The sequence below is a fragment of the Lipomyces oligophaga genome (genome assembly GCF_038497815.1).
Source record: "Lipomyces oligophaga strain CBS 7107 unplaced genomic scaffold V1516scaffold_10, whole genome shotgun sequence".
Lineage (NCBI taxonomy): Eukaryota > Fungi > Ascomycota > Lipomycetes > Lipomycetales > Lipomycetaceae > Lipomyces > [Lipomyces] oligophaga.
The window spans coordinates 37,709-51,779 of NW_027117794.1; the positions used below are offsets into that span (position 1 = coordinate 37,709).

Below are 14,071 nucleotides of genomic sequence, written 5' to 3' on the forward strand. Positions count from 1 at the left end.
TTCTTGTTCGGGTGATGCGGGGGCCGCCTTCGTGAACGGGAAATTTTGACTCAAGCCGTTTTTGACAGAAGTCCTCTACTTTAGCCATTTCAGATACACTACAGCTAGGAGAACAAGTTTTTTGATATTCTGGTTTTCTCGCGACTTTTTACGCTGTGAGTTTCCCCATAAATGTGTACCGTTCACTCCTGTAAATTGCTTGGGATTCCAGTTTCCGCAAACTCGCTCACGTAAGCAATTTATCGCTGGGACAACGAATTCAAGGAAAAAAAATTCCTCCCAACTCGAGTTTTGACTATCAAGCAAAATAACTTATGTACACTTGTTCAATGGCAGACTGATTATGACAAAGGCAGTGATTGATCGGAATAGCATGTCTGAAGACAGAAAAAGTCTATCGTTTAACACTCTTGAAAGGGAGGCTTATTTTCGGAATCCGCCAAAAGACAAGTCGGCGTTCCCGCTTCTGAAAGAAGCAGTCGCTCCTCACATCGGCTCTTTCAATGCTCTCACAACAGATGGATTATTGGACTATGCGGTCAAAGACATAGGTGAAAAAACTATTTTTGACTCTAATGAGACGCAAAAATCGGGAAACAAATTTACCTGTGAGTGTCATTTACTCTAACGATCTTTGATCTCAAACTGACTTGTGACAAAAGATCGTGTTGACGAAGTTCAAATTCTCAAGCCCACTCTATCTGGCAGAGATAAGACCACCGTTAACCGACGTGTTTATCCAGCCGAGTCTCGTGAGCGGCATACCTCTTATCAGGCTCGCATGATTTTACGGTTGACGTATCGCGTCAATGATGGTCCCGAGCTTTCGGAGAATAGAGATGTAGGATACATACCCATCATGCTCAGGTCAAATAGATGTCATTTGGAAAAAATGTCACCTGCAGAATTAATTGCACATAAAGAGGAATCAGAGGAGCTGGGAGGCTACTTTATCATTAATGGCATTGAAAAATTGATTCGAATGCTGATTGTTCAACGTCGTAATCACCCCATGGCTATTATTCGCCCTTCATTTACTAGCCGTGGACAATCTTACTCGCAATATGGTATTCAGATTCGCTGTGTACGTTCTGATCAAACTTCTCAAACAAATGTTCTCCACTATCTTACCGATGGTAGCATTACCTTCCGATTTTCATGGCGCAAGAATGAGTATCTCATCCCGGTAATGATGATTCTCAAAGCTCTCGTTAGTACAAATGATAAGGAAATTTTCGACGGAATTGTTGGTAGTGATATACACAACAGTTTTTTAACCGATCGACTCGAGCTCATGCTGCGAGCCTACAAAGTCTTTCACCTCCACACTCAGGACGAAAACTTAGCTTTTCTTGGTGATAAGTTCCGTGTTGTTCTCGGTGCATCGAGGGACAAAACAGATTTACAAGTAGGCCGCGAGTTCATACGAAGGGTAGTTCTTGTTCATCTTTCATCGCCTGATGATAAATTCCGTTTATTGCTTTTCATGATGCGCAAGCTTTATGCACTTGTTGGAGGTGACTGTTCTCCTGACAACCCAGATGCAGCTCAGCATCAAGAGGTTTTACTAGGCGGATTTCTGTACGGCATGATTATCAAAGAAAAAATTGAGGAGTATTTAAATAGTTTTGCTTTACAGGTTCAGCAAGATCTTAATCGAAATCAACCAGTGAATTTTGCAGATGAAAAGTATTTGGCAAAGGTGTTCCATCGCATCAATGATAACATCGGCAAGAAATTAAATTATTTTCTATCCACTGGGAATTTGGTTTCACAGTCCGGGTTAGATTTGCAACAGGTATCTGGATATACCGTTGTTGCTGAAAAAATTAATTTTTATCGTTTCATATCTCATTTCAGAATGGTTCATAGAGGATCGTTCTTTGCACAGCTCAAGACAACTACAGTTCGTAAGCTCTTGCCTGAAAGTTGGGGATTTTTATGTCCAGTCCACACCCCTGATGGGTCTCCGTGTGGTTTACTTAATCATTTGGCATATAAATGCCGAATTTCTACCCAGCTTGTTGATGTCTCTGGAATCCCTGCTCTGGTTCGATCTTTAGGAGTTAGTGCTCCAAATATCGTTGGATCCGCAGGTCCTGATTTATGCTGTGTCCAACTAGATGGTAAAGTAATTGGTTGGTGTTCTCACAAGAATGCTCTACGAGTAGCAGACTCTCTAAGATTTTGGAAAGTCGAAGGCACCCATGGCGTTCCGAAAGATTTGGAAATTGGTCTTGTCCCTCCTTCGAACGGTGGTCAGTATCCTGGTCTTTTTATGTTTTCAATGCAGGCACGGATGCTGAGGCCTGTAAAATATCTACCATTGGATCAGGAAGATGTTTTAGGTCCTTTCGAGCAAGTATACATGAACATCGCATGCACGCCTGATGAGATTAAATCGGGCGTGCATACGCATGTTGAATTTTCGCCGACGAACATTTTGTCAATTCTAGCTAATATGACACCCTTCTCCGACTTTAATCAGTCACCTCGCAATATGTATCAATGTCAGATGAGTAAACAGACCATGGGAACTCCGGGTACTGCGCTTAGATACAGAGCAGACAATAAACTTTATCGCTTACAGACGGGTCAGACTCCCATTGTAAAAGCGAAGCTTTATGATGAATTTGGATTGGACAATTTCCCTAACGGTATGAATGCTGTTGTAGCTGTTATTTCCTATACCGGTTACGACATGGATGATGCCATGATTTTAAATAAATCAGGGCATGAGCGGGGATTTGGATATGGGACGGTGATCAAAGTGGAGAAGTTCGATTTAAGTGAAAAGCGTCGAAGAGGAGAGCCTGTTACTCAGAGGTTTGGTTTCGGAACCGACACTTGGCCTGAGACGTGGCGTGACAAACTAGATTCAGACGGATTGCCTATGATTGGTGTTCTGCTAGAGCAAGGAGATCCGGTTGCTGCGTATTTTGATGAGAACGTTGGTCGAACTAAGATTTTGTCATACAAATCGTCTGAAGCAGCTTTTGTGGAAGAAGTGCGTTTATTAGGCGATGACAATGACAACGAGTTTCAATCTATATCAGTGAAATTACGAATTACGAGGTCTCCGCTAATTGGTGACAAGTTCTCGTCACGTCACGGCCAGAAAGGTGTTTGCTCTCAGCGATATCCTGCTGTGGACATGCCATTCTCCGAATCGGGGATTCAGCCAGATATTATCATCAATCCTCATGCATTCCCATCACGAATGACTATTGGTATGTTTGTCGAATCACTTGCAGGTAAAGCTGGAGCGATGCATGGAATCGCCCAAGACTCAACTCCATTCCAGTTTAATGAGCAAAACACCGCTGCAGACTATTTCGGCAAACAGCTTGTTGAGTCGGGATATAACTACCATGGAAACGAGCCAATGTATAGCGGTATTACGGGCGAAGAGTTCAAGGCAGATATTTATATCGGAGTTGTTTATTACCAGCGTCTCCGGCACATGGTGAACGATAAATACCAAGTTCGATCGACAGGACCAGTGAACAGTTTAACAATGCAGCCTGTAAAGGGACGTAAACGATCTGGAGGTATTCGAGTCGGAGAAATGGAGCGAGATGCGCTGATTGCTCACGGAACTTCATTTTTGATGCAAGATCGCTTATTGAATTGTTCAGATTACACGCAGACGGTGATTTGTAGAGACTGCGGATCACAATTGTCAACTGTGAGTACTATTCCCACAGTTGGTAGTGCCAGTGAGATTCGCTGCCGCCGATGTGCAAAGCGAGTTCTTGGATCAAAAGCAGATTTTACTGGCGGCGCTGGATGTGACTACTGGGAAGATGGTGCGGGCCATAAGTTCCAAGGAGGAGATAATACGACTACGGTTGGCATTCCTTATGTGTTGAAATATTTGGACGTAGAGCTTGCCGCTATGGGTGTGCAGATGAAGTATAATGTGGACCCTAAATAATGTTTAAATAAAAAGCTTTTGAGATTATATTTTCCCGAGTAGGACAATGCTGGAGCTAATTTTATTTGAAACCAAAACCCACAAAAATTAACAGTAACCTCGATGCACAAAAACCCAATGAATTAATATAATCTATACGAGCGACCGAGCTGAATTCGACGACTTGGAGGATGTCGGCCGTTCATCTGATCGCCGGAGATCGACACGGTCGATCAATTCAAATTCCTCAATGACTGAATTCGAGGTCGAGTCGGAGGATACGCCTGGTAAGGCAGTTGATGAAGAAGCAGAGGTTGAAGAGGAGATTTTTAAAGGAGGAAAATATAACACGTTGAGTTCACGGTGCCGAGATGCCCAAGTCCCAAGGAATAACATTATTGAGATTGATGCGAATTGGAGGATCCACCATAAGACTGAAGAAGGGAACGAACGAGTGAAAACACAAGTGACAAATAAGTTGATCCCATGTAAAGTAAGTACGAAATCAGGGACTAGCTTGCTTCTTCCGACAAAGAAAGCAAGAGGTAAAACACTAATATAGTTAGCAAGAGTGCATGTTTCCACTTATGCTCATTCTGTCTGATGGACTTACTTTAGTAAACCTGCGAGGAACCATATGAACGACAAAGTCCAACCGACAGTTGTGTCTATTCTAATCGAACTCCAAGAAAATACTAGCGATCCTGAAAATCGTGTCCCGGAAACAAGACAGGTAAACAGGATCAAGCAGGCAACAGATACATAATATATACTCTGGAGAACAACAATTTGAACGGCCAGGCGCTTGGGGGCATAGGAATCGAACCGATTCGCCGCTCGTGACGATACAGGTCTTCTGCGCCGGCGTTCACGGAAACTCATTTCGCTGTACTATTACTCGTGTCAAGTTATTGTCACAAGCTTTATATTCTATTTAATACTAAATAGAATGAAACTATTATGGAATCAGGGTTCAATCAACTTCTGGAGTATAACAATTCAGGTCACGTGAAAGACGGTCATTGTTCTGCCTGCTCTACTAACGGCCACAGTCAGTTGGTGAAAACTGAAATTCTCTTTATTTAAATTAAACTAGTAACGTAAAAAACTCATCGAACAAAATCAATCAATAATTCAATAATACTCGCTAATGATAAACCAAATGCCTTGTTAACGCCAGATAAAACGCAAAGCTCTCTGAAATGCTCTTGTCAAAAGTTATCCAACTTCTTTCCGTAAAAAGACCTACTTCTGTAAACACACGTAACAAAATTCAAACCAAGAAAACACTCTGGTCAGATAATGATAGCATCAACTGAAACAAAAATAAACACTCAAATTTCAAATTCTCTATAATCTCTCCGGTACAGATTTCGCATTAGGCTGCTGGACAAACATAACAACAACGGTGATGTCGTCCGGCTTGCCTCCTCGATAAGCAACTTTCATTTGTCGTCGTGCTTCAACAGCAAACGGACCATCTTTACGAGTATCAAGACTCGCCTTGTACGCCTTTTCCACAAAACTCTTGGCCAATTCTTCTATTCCCGTAAACTGTTTGTCATTATTGGCATAGATGTCCCCAGATTTGGGGTCCAAAACCCAATTCCCAGTTCGAAGCATTTCATACGTCACAATTCCTAAACATTCTCGAGAACGCAGATTGTCTAGAACGCCGTCGGTCACAAATACGACAACGTCACCATGCATTAGTCGATGTGTCATTAGAACTGCATCACTGGGCTTGTCGTCAAAATTCTTGCCGCCGTATTTGGCGTTTTGTTCAATGATTTTTTGGGGGATGATTGCAAGTTGATAAGGTGCGTTGAAATAATGCGTCTGTGGTTCCGACGAATGAAAAACTTTACCATTACGGAAAATAAGATATCCTGAGTCACCTAGGTTGGCAGTTTGGAACGCTCCATTGCTGTAAGCAATTCCAACACAAGCCGTCGAGCTTCCAGCCTGGACTTTACCAGATTGTTTCAAATGATTGAAACTTGCATCAAGTAGTAATAGCGGAGGAAATGAAAATTCGGAGAGTGAAGCCAATTGTAAATCGTTCTGCTCGCCTTGTGGAAGTGGTATTAGCCGTCTAGCTAAACTTTTCAGCGTATCAGCTAGGGTATAACTAAACTGGCGGGCATCGACACCAATATCATTCCAGCCACCAACTCCGTCAACGACTCCTAGAGCAACTGTCCGATTATCTTGGACTTCGGTATAAAACAAGCTGTCTTCACCGGAATCTGTTGGTGGCTCGGGCTTCTTTGTACTCCGCATATGAGGAATGGATCTGTCTTTCGCACGAAAAGCTGGCGAGACCATATACTGATATGTGGCTTTATTCGACGGCTGAGCAGATGCAGTTGGATTCGATCCAGCAATTCCAACTGCAGCAGTTGATGCGGATGCAGCCGAGGCAGCCGACGAGGAAGAATAAGCTGCAGTGACGGCGGCGGCAGTAGCAGACGAGCTAGTGGGAACAGATAAGGAAGCTGTGCTAGTAGCTGAATGATGAAGTAGTCGCGTAGAGGTCTGAGTAGCGACAATCCGGTCGATGAATGGGTATTGAAGTCGTCTGAAGGCGAGAAGAATGGCTGCTGTGATGGTCGGATAAGCTGCGAACAGCAACGAAAATCTTGTCGGGCCGGGCATTTTGACTGCGGATCAAGTTTGCGGATAAGCAAAGCAACTCGAAAATATGAAAGAAGGTCAAAATGAACAAAGATTAAGCAGAAAACAATAGAAGGTAGAAATATAAAAGAAAAATAGACAAGCAAGCTCAAGAGGTTTCGTTACGCTCAATAAGCTCGGCAAGTTCTCTCCTACAATGTCACTGCCACGAGGTCACTGCGGAAAGAAATAAAAACAATAGGCCTTAACAAAAGACTACCATTTGAACACGTCGATCTGGAAAAATCTAGAAAGCACAGTATCACAAACAGTCGCACAGCGAAAGAACCAGGATCTTTGAAAAAACAAAGTAATAAAATCATCAATTCCGCCCGCGCTCAAATCTCTGCGCGGTCCCAGCAGATCTACCTTCCTCTGTCCCGGTCTACAGCCACCAGGGTCAACCTATCACTCTCCTCAGCACAAGCCCTCTACGATTATCTAATAGTCCTTAAGATTCACTAATACCGCAGATCTGTTTGCTGCGTTCTCTGCTGAATATTCGTATTTCACAAACTCTTAAGTTGGACAGTTATATCGTATCCGGATAGTCCATCAAAAATCGTCGCGCTGGGATTGGCTCGGTAATGTTGAGTAAAAACCCCTCGGAAACCATTTCTGGTTCAGTTCCATGACTTGCCGACTAGACCTGGAAAAGTTCTCTGATTCAATCCAGATCAACGAACAAAACTGGTTATATCGGACGAATAGGTTCACGTAGATATTACATCAAATTCTTGTATTAAAGTAGTTCTGAGTATATGCAAGTATAACTCATATATTATTTAACAAAAATCAAAACTTTTCAGGAAACACCTGCTTTACTAGTGTCTTCTTATTGACCTTGCCCATCTGGTTTCTTGGAATCTTGTCAATCACTTTGAGCTCCTTGGGAATCTTATATCCCGTTAAACGGAGTTTCAATTGTGCTTTCAAATCCGCAAATTCCATCGGCTCGAACCCATCGCTCATTACCATCACACATGCCACGGACTGGCCCCAGACCTCCGACGGAAGTCCAACAACTGCACATTCAGCGACACCAGCCAGCGATAGAATTTCACGCTCGATCTCGAGTGCCGATAACTTTTCTCCTCCAGACTTGATAATATCCATAGACTCACGGCCTTTGATCCACCAACGGCCAAATCCGTCGACACCTGCAATATCGCCGGTCTTGAACCATTTTGCACCTGTCGAATCCGTAACGAATGCGGACTCGGTCGCCTCTGCTTTACGCCAATATTCTCGGAAAATAGTAGGTCCTGAAAGTTCGATTTCACCTTGCACTTGATCAGCTTCTTTGGGTGGAGTGCTGGTTAACCAACTCTCAGACTCCCAGCCAACTGTCTGATACAAAACTTCCTGAGAATCCTTGTCAACCAGGCGGGCATGTACACCCGGAAGTGGTTTCCCGACACTGCCACTCTTACGGTTCTCTTCTTCTAATGGCTGACTCAGAGCCATACCGACCTCTGTCATGCCGTATCGTTCAAGAAGTTGAGGATGACCTCCCGACAACTCAGACCAACCATCGCGAAGAGGGTCGGGCAGCGCAGCAGACCCACACATTGCCAGTTTTAGATTTGCCGACAGTGACTTCGTTACTTCTGCTCGTTTCTCCTCAGAAAATGTCCGATAGAGAGTCGATAGGCGTGAGTAAACTGTAGGAACCGCAGTGTAGATGGTGACGACAGGTGCTGATTCATCTTCGTGGGCAAGCAACGATAATACTGGCGCGGCCGAAAAAGGGAATTGAAACAACACAGTTCCACCCACATAAAGAGGAACAAGAAGACCATTTAAAATACCGTGAATATGGTGCAGCGGTAATGTATGGAGGAGAGTATCCTCACTGGAGATTTTCCAGGCTTTAATAAGCGATGACGCTTGAGAAAACAACGTCGAGTTGGGAATGACAACACCTTTTGGATTTCCGGAAGTGCCTGAAGTGTAGAGAATAATTCCACTCGAATTGATGACGCCTTCGCTGTCCTCGACAATGTCCACGATAGTCGGCGACTCGGGCAACACAATGTCCTCATGAATTAGAAACTCGCGATCGGCAACCAACGGTCTCAGTTTTTCTTTGAATCGTGCAGTCGTAACAATTGCACAGCAGTCCGCATCATTGAGTTGATACGTAATTTCCGGCGCTGTATGGTTCGGACACAGCGGCACCGTAATAGTTTCCGGTAGTGAAGTGGCCGCCAGGAGACAGGTCACAAACTCATAGCTGTTCTCGCCCATAATAGCAATTCGCTTGCCCTTTTCGCCATTTTTGAGCTTGCCGAGTACAGCTCGCCACCGAGCTATATCTTTAAGAAGCGATCCATACTCAAAGGTCTTGCCGGATGAATTATGTATTATTGCAGTTTTAGAGGGCGGATGTGCCGACAGGGCTGCGATAATCGGAATCTTCGGAATACTCGTGGTCATCCTGCGTTTCGATGAATGAGTTATGCAATTATGACCGCAATGGATTGCAAACTGAAACTCTCGTAATCTGAAAATGGGGTTCTGCGCGAAATAGGACATCGGTAAAAGATTAGACTGCCACCCATCAAAGCTTTTGGTTCCTATCTTGCTTCGCGCTCCGGTTCACAAGCCACGTTTTAATTTCCTCAGACCAGTCAAACAGGAGCCGAGTTCTCCACCATCTCAACCGGCTTATAGAGAACTATTCAATTGCTTATCCAAGTATATATTCTGTACTAATCTACTGTTTTATAACTACATCTCTTAACTTGGATAATTATGTAATTGTTCGGCTTTCGCCTTGACTCTTGCAATTTCGGATTACTTAGCCACTTTGGTATCATCACATGACCTTCATAAATTCTAAACCGAAGGCAATCTATCTAATCAGTATGGAAATTCTCAGCCGGTATAAGTATACAATAAAATTGGAAGTCAACGGTATTTGCACTCGGCTCTCAAATGACCGATGATTCCGCAGTGCTCGCAGTAAGTACTGCATGGTATCAAACTCTTTCCTGTTCTGGCACCCGATTTCGATTTTCCTATAGGCTTGGATGATTGCTGTTCCAGCTGTTCAAACATTTGTTTTGTTTTCTCAAAATGAAATGAATATAATTCTTGCCTGGACTTGGGAACCCCCAATCGTCTGATGCTTGTTTGCATATCGAATGGCAACGACGCCCAGAATATTCTAAAGATGATGCGGATGCCAAATTCAGATTCAGGTAATATGGCTGCGCATCTGCGAAAATACTCAAATTTCTTACTATAAGTGTGAGGATTCATTGGGTTGTCTTGCATAGAAATGAGCTTATTGAATCGGTACAGGATCAGTGCGTCTTTATCGTATTCAGCGAGCAGAACATCTTTCATCTCTTCCCAGTCTAAATTAGGAGTATCTAGAGCTCCGCTCGATTGCAAAAGAGATCTAGCTTTGCCGATGACATATTTTAGCACAATGTAAGCCCAGAGATGCCTGATGGCCCAGTATGATTTAAGAGCATGTTCCGCTTCTTTAATCCATTGCATTAAGTTGTCAGTCGGACCACAGGAGTAGTATTTGATGTTCAAATTAATGTTAGAGACTCGTTGCTTTGAGCGCCCGCTTTTATTCTTGAAAATCTCCGGGTCCACTTTTGTAGTAGCCATAGCAAATTTTGAATTTTCTTTATCGCGAGGGGTTTTTTTATGTTCCTTGTTGAATGCATTCAGATGCTGATTATGATTGTGCTGATCAACTTGTTCATTAAGCAAAAGTTGACAGCATTCATGCCCAGTTCCTGGATCAGGCCGGTTACTTAACTTCGTCGCCAATGGCTCCTTTTTTTTGTTGGCACAGCAGTTGTCACTATGACAATTTTTATGTTTCCATTGTTTTTGATGGGACTTCCGCTCTGTTATCGTCAACGACTTGGTTGATTTTGGTTCGATCTCGGATTCTTGCTTCAGAAGTGGTTCTTGCTTCTGATTTTCGAGATCATAGTTGATGATACGCGATTGGTCATTAACGATACCTTTTTGAGCGACATTTTTTGATGCGACTGAGACCCACGACATTACGCTATTTGATGATGGGTATGGTTAAGATTGAAAAAATCAGTTACCAAGCGAGAAGGATTTTGGCGATTTGTGCTCAGCTGTTGAGGAGCCGCATTATTGGATCTTTCTCAAACGGGAAGGATATCGACTGTTCGGAAGTATTTCTTATGGAAATAGTTAGCCTTCCATAAGCATCAATGTTCAGGCCTTATGTTTAGACTAGCATAAAATGATCACTTGCTTATGCGTGAAGTTGAACTCGCGAACATAGACTCTTTCTAATGTATAAGATGATTCATTTGTTCCCTATTTCAAATTTCCTCTTATCAGGATCTCACATAAAATATATAGTTTATGTTTCATAAACTACAGAAAAATCTTACGATGCGCAAAAATAATAGTTATTATATTCTAATTCTTCCTAGCTTCCATATCATATTATATTGCACTCATATACTGAATCGAAATCATGTTGCACTGTAGTACTATGAAATATTGTATTATGTAATAACAATATATAAACGACAAAATGTAAAACAAATGTAAGCAATATGCACTCTAACGCAAACAAAGAACAAACTCCAGAAATCTGACGGCAATTAGCGAGAAAAGCCAGGAACAAACTTCCAACCGTGTGAGACAGGAGCAGGCTGTGGTAAGCCAAAGTTCTCGTCGATATCAAGTAAAAGCTTCATGGCATTACGGGAACGAATGAAATCCACATTATGTAAAACAGGCCGTTGCTGCCCGCTTGGAACTGAGTGACCCGCCTCTGTTGTACCTGAGGCATGATATGGTAGTAGCGACTGCAAAAACTCATATGCAGCAAGCGTGCAGCCGAATTGAGGAGATGAACGAAAAATTCGGGCCGGACCACCTTTGAAAAAAGCTTTAAATCCTTCTTCTCGCATAATAGTGCTGGCACAATGCGCAATATTTTTATAATGCGTCTGACCAGCACGAGCCTCGGCCTGGAGTCGCGTCTTGATAACATCACAAGGAGTAGTAAAGTATGCTGCAGGCATACCAGCAATGGCACCTGCTGCCAGTAGCTGTGGAATTCCAAGTGTCTTGTTGGGTCCCTCACCAAAATAATCCTTCTTTAAGTGGTTGTATGACGGGAAGTAAATTGCCGAAAACGGAACATCTCGCATTAAACAGGCAAGCGCACCCTTATACAGACCCAATAAACCCAAATTCCGAACGATCCAAATTGCAGATCGTTTTGGTGCACCCTCAATAGATTTCGAAACCTCACCCTGGATCTGGAGTCGAATCTTGACTATCTCGAGAGGATTCGTGAAAACAACCTGACAAGCACCTGCGGAACCTCCCGAGATGATTTCACCTAGTAGAGTAATTTTTCCATTCTGATCGGTGAACTTTCCTCGTGCAAAGTCGTTCACAGTAAGTTTGATAGCTTTCTCAGGAGCTACACCGACAAGCTGCGGGCCAAGACCAGAATAGAGACCCCGAAAACCCTCGCGCTGAATGACTTTTCGGAAACAATCAATCGAATTCTTATATAGAAGCTGACCGGGAACGCCGCTCGTGACGCGCTGGTTCTGCATGCGGGTCTTGACAAGGTCAATAGGATAGACAATGGTCGCACCGAAGGCTCCAGCAATGGAGCCAAGAAAGAAATGATAGGCCGACTCAAAAACTGAGGACAGAAACGAGCCTGGATGTACTAACGCATTTTTTGCTGCAGAAACCTTCTCTGCCTGTGACTGGGTCCAGAGAACAACAGGATCCTGCCAAGAAGGATCCAACACGCGGGCAAAATCGTTTTTTGAGAGTCTGTCGTTCGAAGGGTTATCCAGAGATGCGAAATGGAATAAAATGTCCACTTCCATAGGCGTGAACAGTGAGAACAAAGTAGACGATGCGGCTTGGTTCATAAAGTCTGAACGAGAAATCTTGCCGTCCGAAGAGCGTTCACAAGCGGCCGAAACCACGTTGTTGACCATATCTGACTGCATAATAACGTTTTGAAATGCTCGTACTGTGGCATACGAAATCTTTTGCGATTGAGGGTTAGAAGGAAGATTACACAGAGTAGGGAGAAACGCAAGTAATCTATCCGAGAGCTTGTGTTTTGAGGTGAGCTCAATAATTTTCTGGAATTGAACGGGATCAATATATCCCGAATTCGACTTGTCGAAATGATGGAAGGCCTGGCGAATACGCTCGCCTTGAAGCCCTCGCAACATTTGTGCAAACTGGTGGTAAGAGAGCGGATGGCGGGAGTTTTTATCTCCGCAGTAAAGTGAAGCCCAGCCTGTAGAGAAGTCGAAAGGTAAAGCGTCGGGAGATTTGTTGGCATTGTAAACGGAGAGAAACTCATTGTAGTCGACAAAACCGTCCGAGTCTTTGTCAAACAACCGAAACGCGATTTCATACTCGGCGTCGGGCTTATGGAGTATGTTCTCAAAAATGAGCCAGTCGTTGAGGGAAACGAGGCCTGAATTGGACCGATCAGCAACGGAAAATAGGACTGCATACGCTTTCCGGGGAATTTTGTGATAGTCTTCGGAGGCGGGGGCAATTGTGTTCACAAAGTCGTCGCAGTTCATGTAAGGCTGCGAGTCGACGAGGACAGAGGCATGTGAGCGGAACGAGGCAGCGGCACGGGAGTTGTCGAACGGGAAGAGCAGAGAGGTCAATGTTGGAGTCGCAATGGGAGCCGAAGGAGAAGAAGAGGTCGAGGATGTCGGAGTAGACGCTGGTATTGAAGAACTTGGAGGATCCTGCGAGCTAAGCGGAGCTTTGAAGTCAGGCGAGGCAAGAGCAGACATTCTAGCGGGTTGGTTTCGAAGGCGGACAAGTATGGAGCGAGACTGAAAGACTTTGATGGAGTTGAGAAACAGAAAAAACCAACAATAGAAGAACCACCAAAGATAATCTGATAGTCTAATAGAAACGGAGCAGAATTCAATAAGATAAGACAAGGATGGAAGGAAAAGCGGTGGAATAAGGCCGTGGAGGGGTGAAGCGCTCAGAAGGACGACGACGAGCGCTGGAAGGGTCAGTCATTACAGGCAACTTTGCTGCAAGACTAACAAAAAAAGTATGGGACGAGGCCGCTACGGAGGCGGCTCTCTCGTGCTCAGCGCAAGGCCGACCAGGCTATGAGCTTGACGACTTCCTGGAAGACGTCCAAATTATGCTGTAAATGGATTGATTTCGCGAAAGACATATCTCGATCAAACCACATTCGCTTCTTGCAATCTCTATTTCGAAATTTCTCGTCTTAAAATTGCCAAAACCAGTAGAACAGCAGCACTTACATAATCTCAGATCCCGTGATTCGGCAACTAAAAAAGCGGGGAGACCTCGAGGCAGAGCGGGGACAACGCTGACACTGGGTACGGGGTCGACCCAATAGGAAAGAGGGGGTGTCCTCTGGGCGGACTTTGGTGCCGGCCGAAGGGGAGCGTGAGGTGCTTGTGGAATATG

The 14,071-nt window shown here is 44.0% G+C and overlaps 6 protein-coding genes across 6 annotated transcripts; 1 reads left to right on the forward strand and 5 right to left on the reverse strand.

Moving 5' to 3' along the window:
• The first annotated feature begins 77 nt into the window (after positions 1-77).
• On the forward strand, positions 78-3,964 carry V1516DRAFT_693446 (uncharacterized protein). Its single transcript, XM_066923893.1, has 2 exons — positions 78-608; positions 663-3,964. Exons 1-2 carry the CDS (start codon positions 344-346, stop codon positions 3,935-3,937), a joined length of 3,540 nt encoding a protein of 1,179 aa, XP_066774947.1. The 5' UTR covers positions 78-343; the 3' UTR covers positions 3,938-3,964.
• On the reverse strand, positions 3,940-4,894 carry V1516DRAFT_681783 (integral membrane protein S linking to the trans Golgi network-domain-containing protein). The gene is made up of 2 exons (XM_066923289.1): positions 4,530-4,894; positions 3,940-4,469 (listed from the first exon to the last, which is right to left on the reverse strand). The coding sequence occupies exons 1-2, from the start codon at positions 4,796-4,798 to the stop codon at positions 4,070-4,072; spliced, it is 669 nt and encodes a 222-aa protein (XP_066774948.1). The 5' UTR covers positions 4,799-4,894; the 3' UTR covers positions 3,940-4,069.
• On the reverse strand, positions 4,876-6,574 carry V1516DRAFT_656620 (phosphatase 2C-like domain-containing protein; the record flags this gene model as incomplete). The annotated part of the gene is made up of 2 exons (XM_066920344.1): positions 4,876-6,271; positions 6,311-6,574. 2 exons carry the CDS (start codon positions 6,572-6,574, stop codon positions 5,267-5,269), a joined length of 1,269 nt encoding a protein of 422 aa, XP_066774949.1. The 3' UTR covers positions 4,876-5,266.
• A 732-nt stretch (positions 6,575-7,306) lies between these two features.
• Positions 7,307-9,313, reverse strand: V1516DRAFT_681785 (uncharacterized protein). Its single transcript, XM_066923290.1, has one exon. The coding sequence runs from the start codon at positions 9,128-9,130 to the stop codon at positions 7,388-7,390; it is 1,743 nt and encodes a 580-aa protein (XP_066774950.1). The 5' UTR covers positions 9,131-9,313; the 3' UTR covers positions 7,307-7,387.
• V1516DRAFT_681787 (uncharacterized protein) lies at positions 9,314-10,653 on the reverse strand. Its single transcript, XM_066923291.1, has one exon. It carries the CDS (start codon positions 10,628-10,630, stop codon positions 9,506-9,508), a length of 1,125 nt encoding a protein of 374 aa, XP_066774951.1. The 5' UTR covers positions 10,631-10,653; the 3' UTR covers positions 9,314-9,505.
• Positions 10,654-11,001: 348 nt separating this feature from the next.
• V1516DRAFT_681789 (mitochondrial carrier domain-containing protein) lies at positions 11,002-13,559 on the reverse strand. The gene has a single exon (XM_066923292.1). The coding sequence runs from the start codon at positions 13,408-13,410 to the stop codon at positions 11,212-11,214; it is 2,199 nt and encodes a 732-aa protein (XP_066774952.1). The 5' UTR covers positions 13,411-13,559; the 3' UTR covers positions 11,002-11,211.
• Positions 13,560-14,071: the final 512 nt, after the last annotated feature.

What these genes read in the sequence shown, in the direction of transcription:
- V1516DRAFT_693446 (XM_066923893.1), top strand. Translation starts at nt 344, where the DNA reads ATGACAAAGGCAGTGATTGATCGGAATAGCATGTCTGAAGACAGAAAA. An exon ending in ATCGGGAAACAAATTTACCT is followed by an intron (nt 609 to 662) that starts GTGAGTGTCATT and finishes TTGTGACAAAAG; the next exon opens with ATCGTGTTGACGAAGTTCAA.
- V1516DRAFT_681789 (XM_066923292.1), bottom strand. Translation starts at nt 13,410, where the DNA reads ATGTCTGCTCTTGCCTCGCCTGACTTCAAAGCTCCGCTTAGCTCGCAG.
- V1516DRAFT_681787 (XM_066923291.1), bottom strand. Translation starts at nt 10,630, where the DNA reads ATGTCGTGGGTCTCAGTCGCATCAAAAAATGTCGCTCAAAAAGGTATC.
- V1516DRAFT_681783 (XM_066923289.1), bottom strand. Translation starts at nt 4,798, where the DNA reads ATGAGTTTCCGTGAACGCCGGCGCAGAAGACCTGTATCGTCACGAGCG. An exon ending in TTCCTCGCAGGTTTACTAAA is followed by an intron (nt 4,470 to 4,529) that starts GTAAGTCCATCA and finishes TAACTATATTAG; the next exon opens with TGTTTTACCTCTTGCTTTCT.
- V1516DRAFT_681785 (XM_066923290.1), bottom strand. Translation starts at nt 9,130, where the DNA reads ATGTCCTATTTCGCGCAGAACCCCATTTTCAGATTACGAGAGTTTCAG.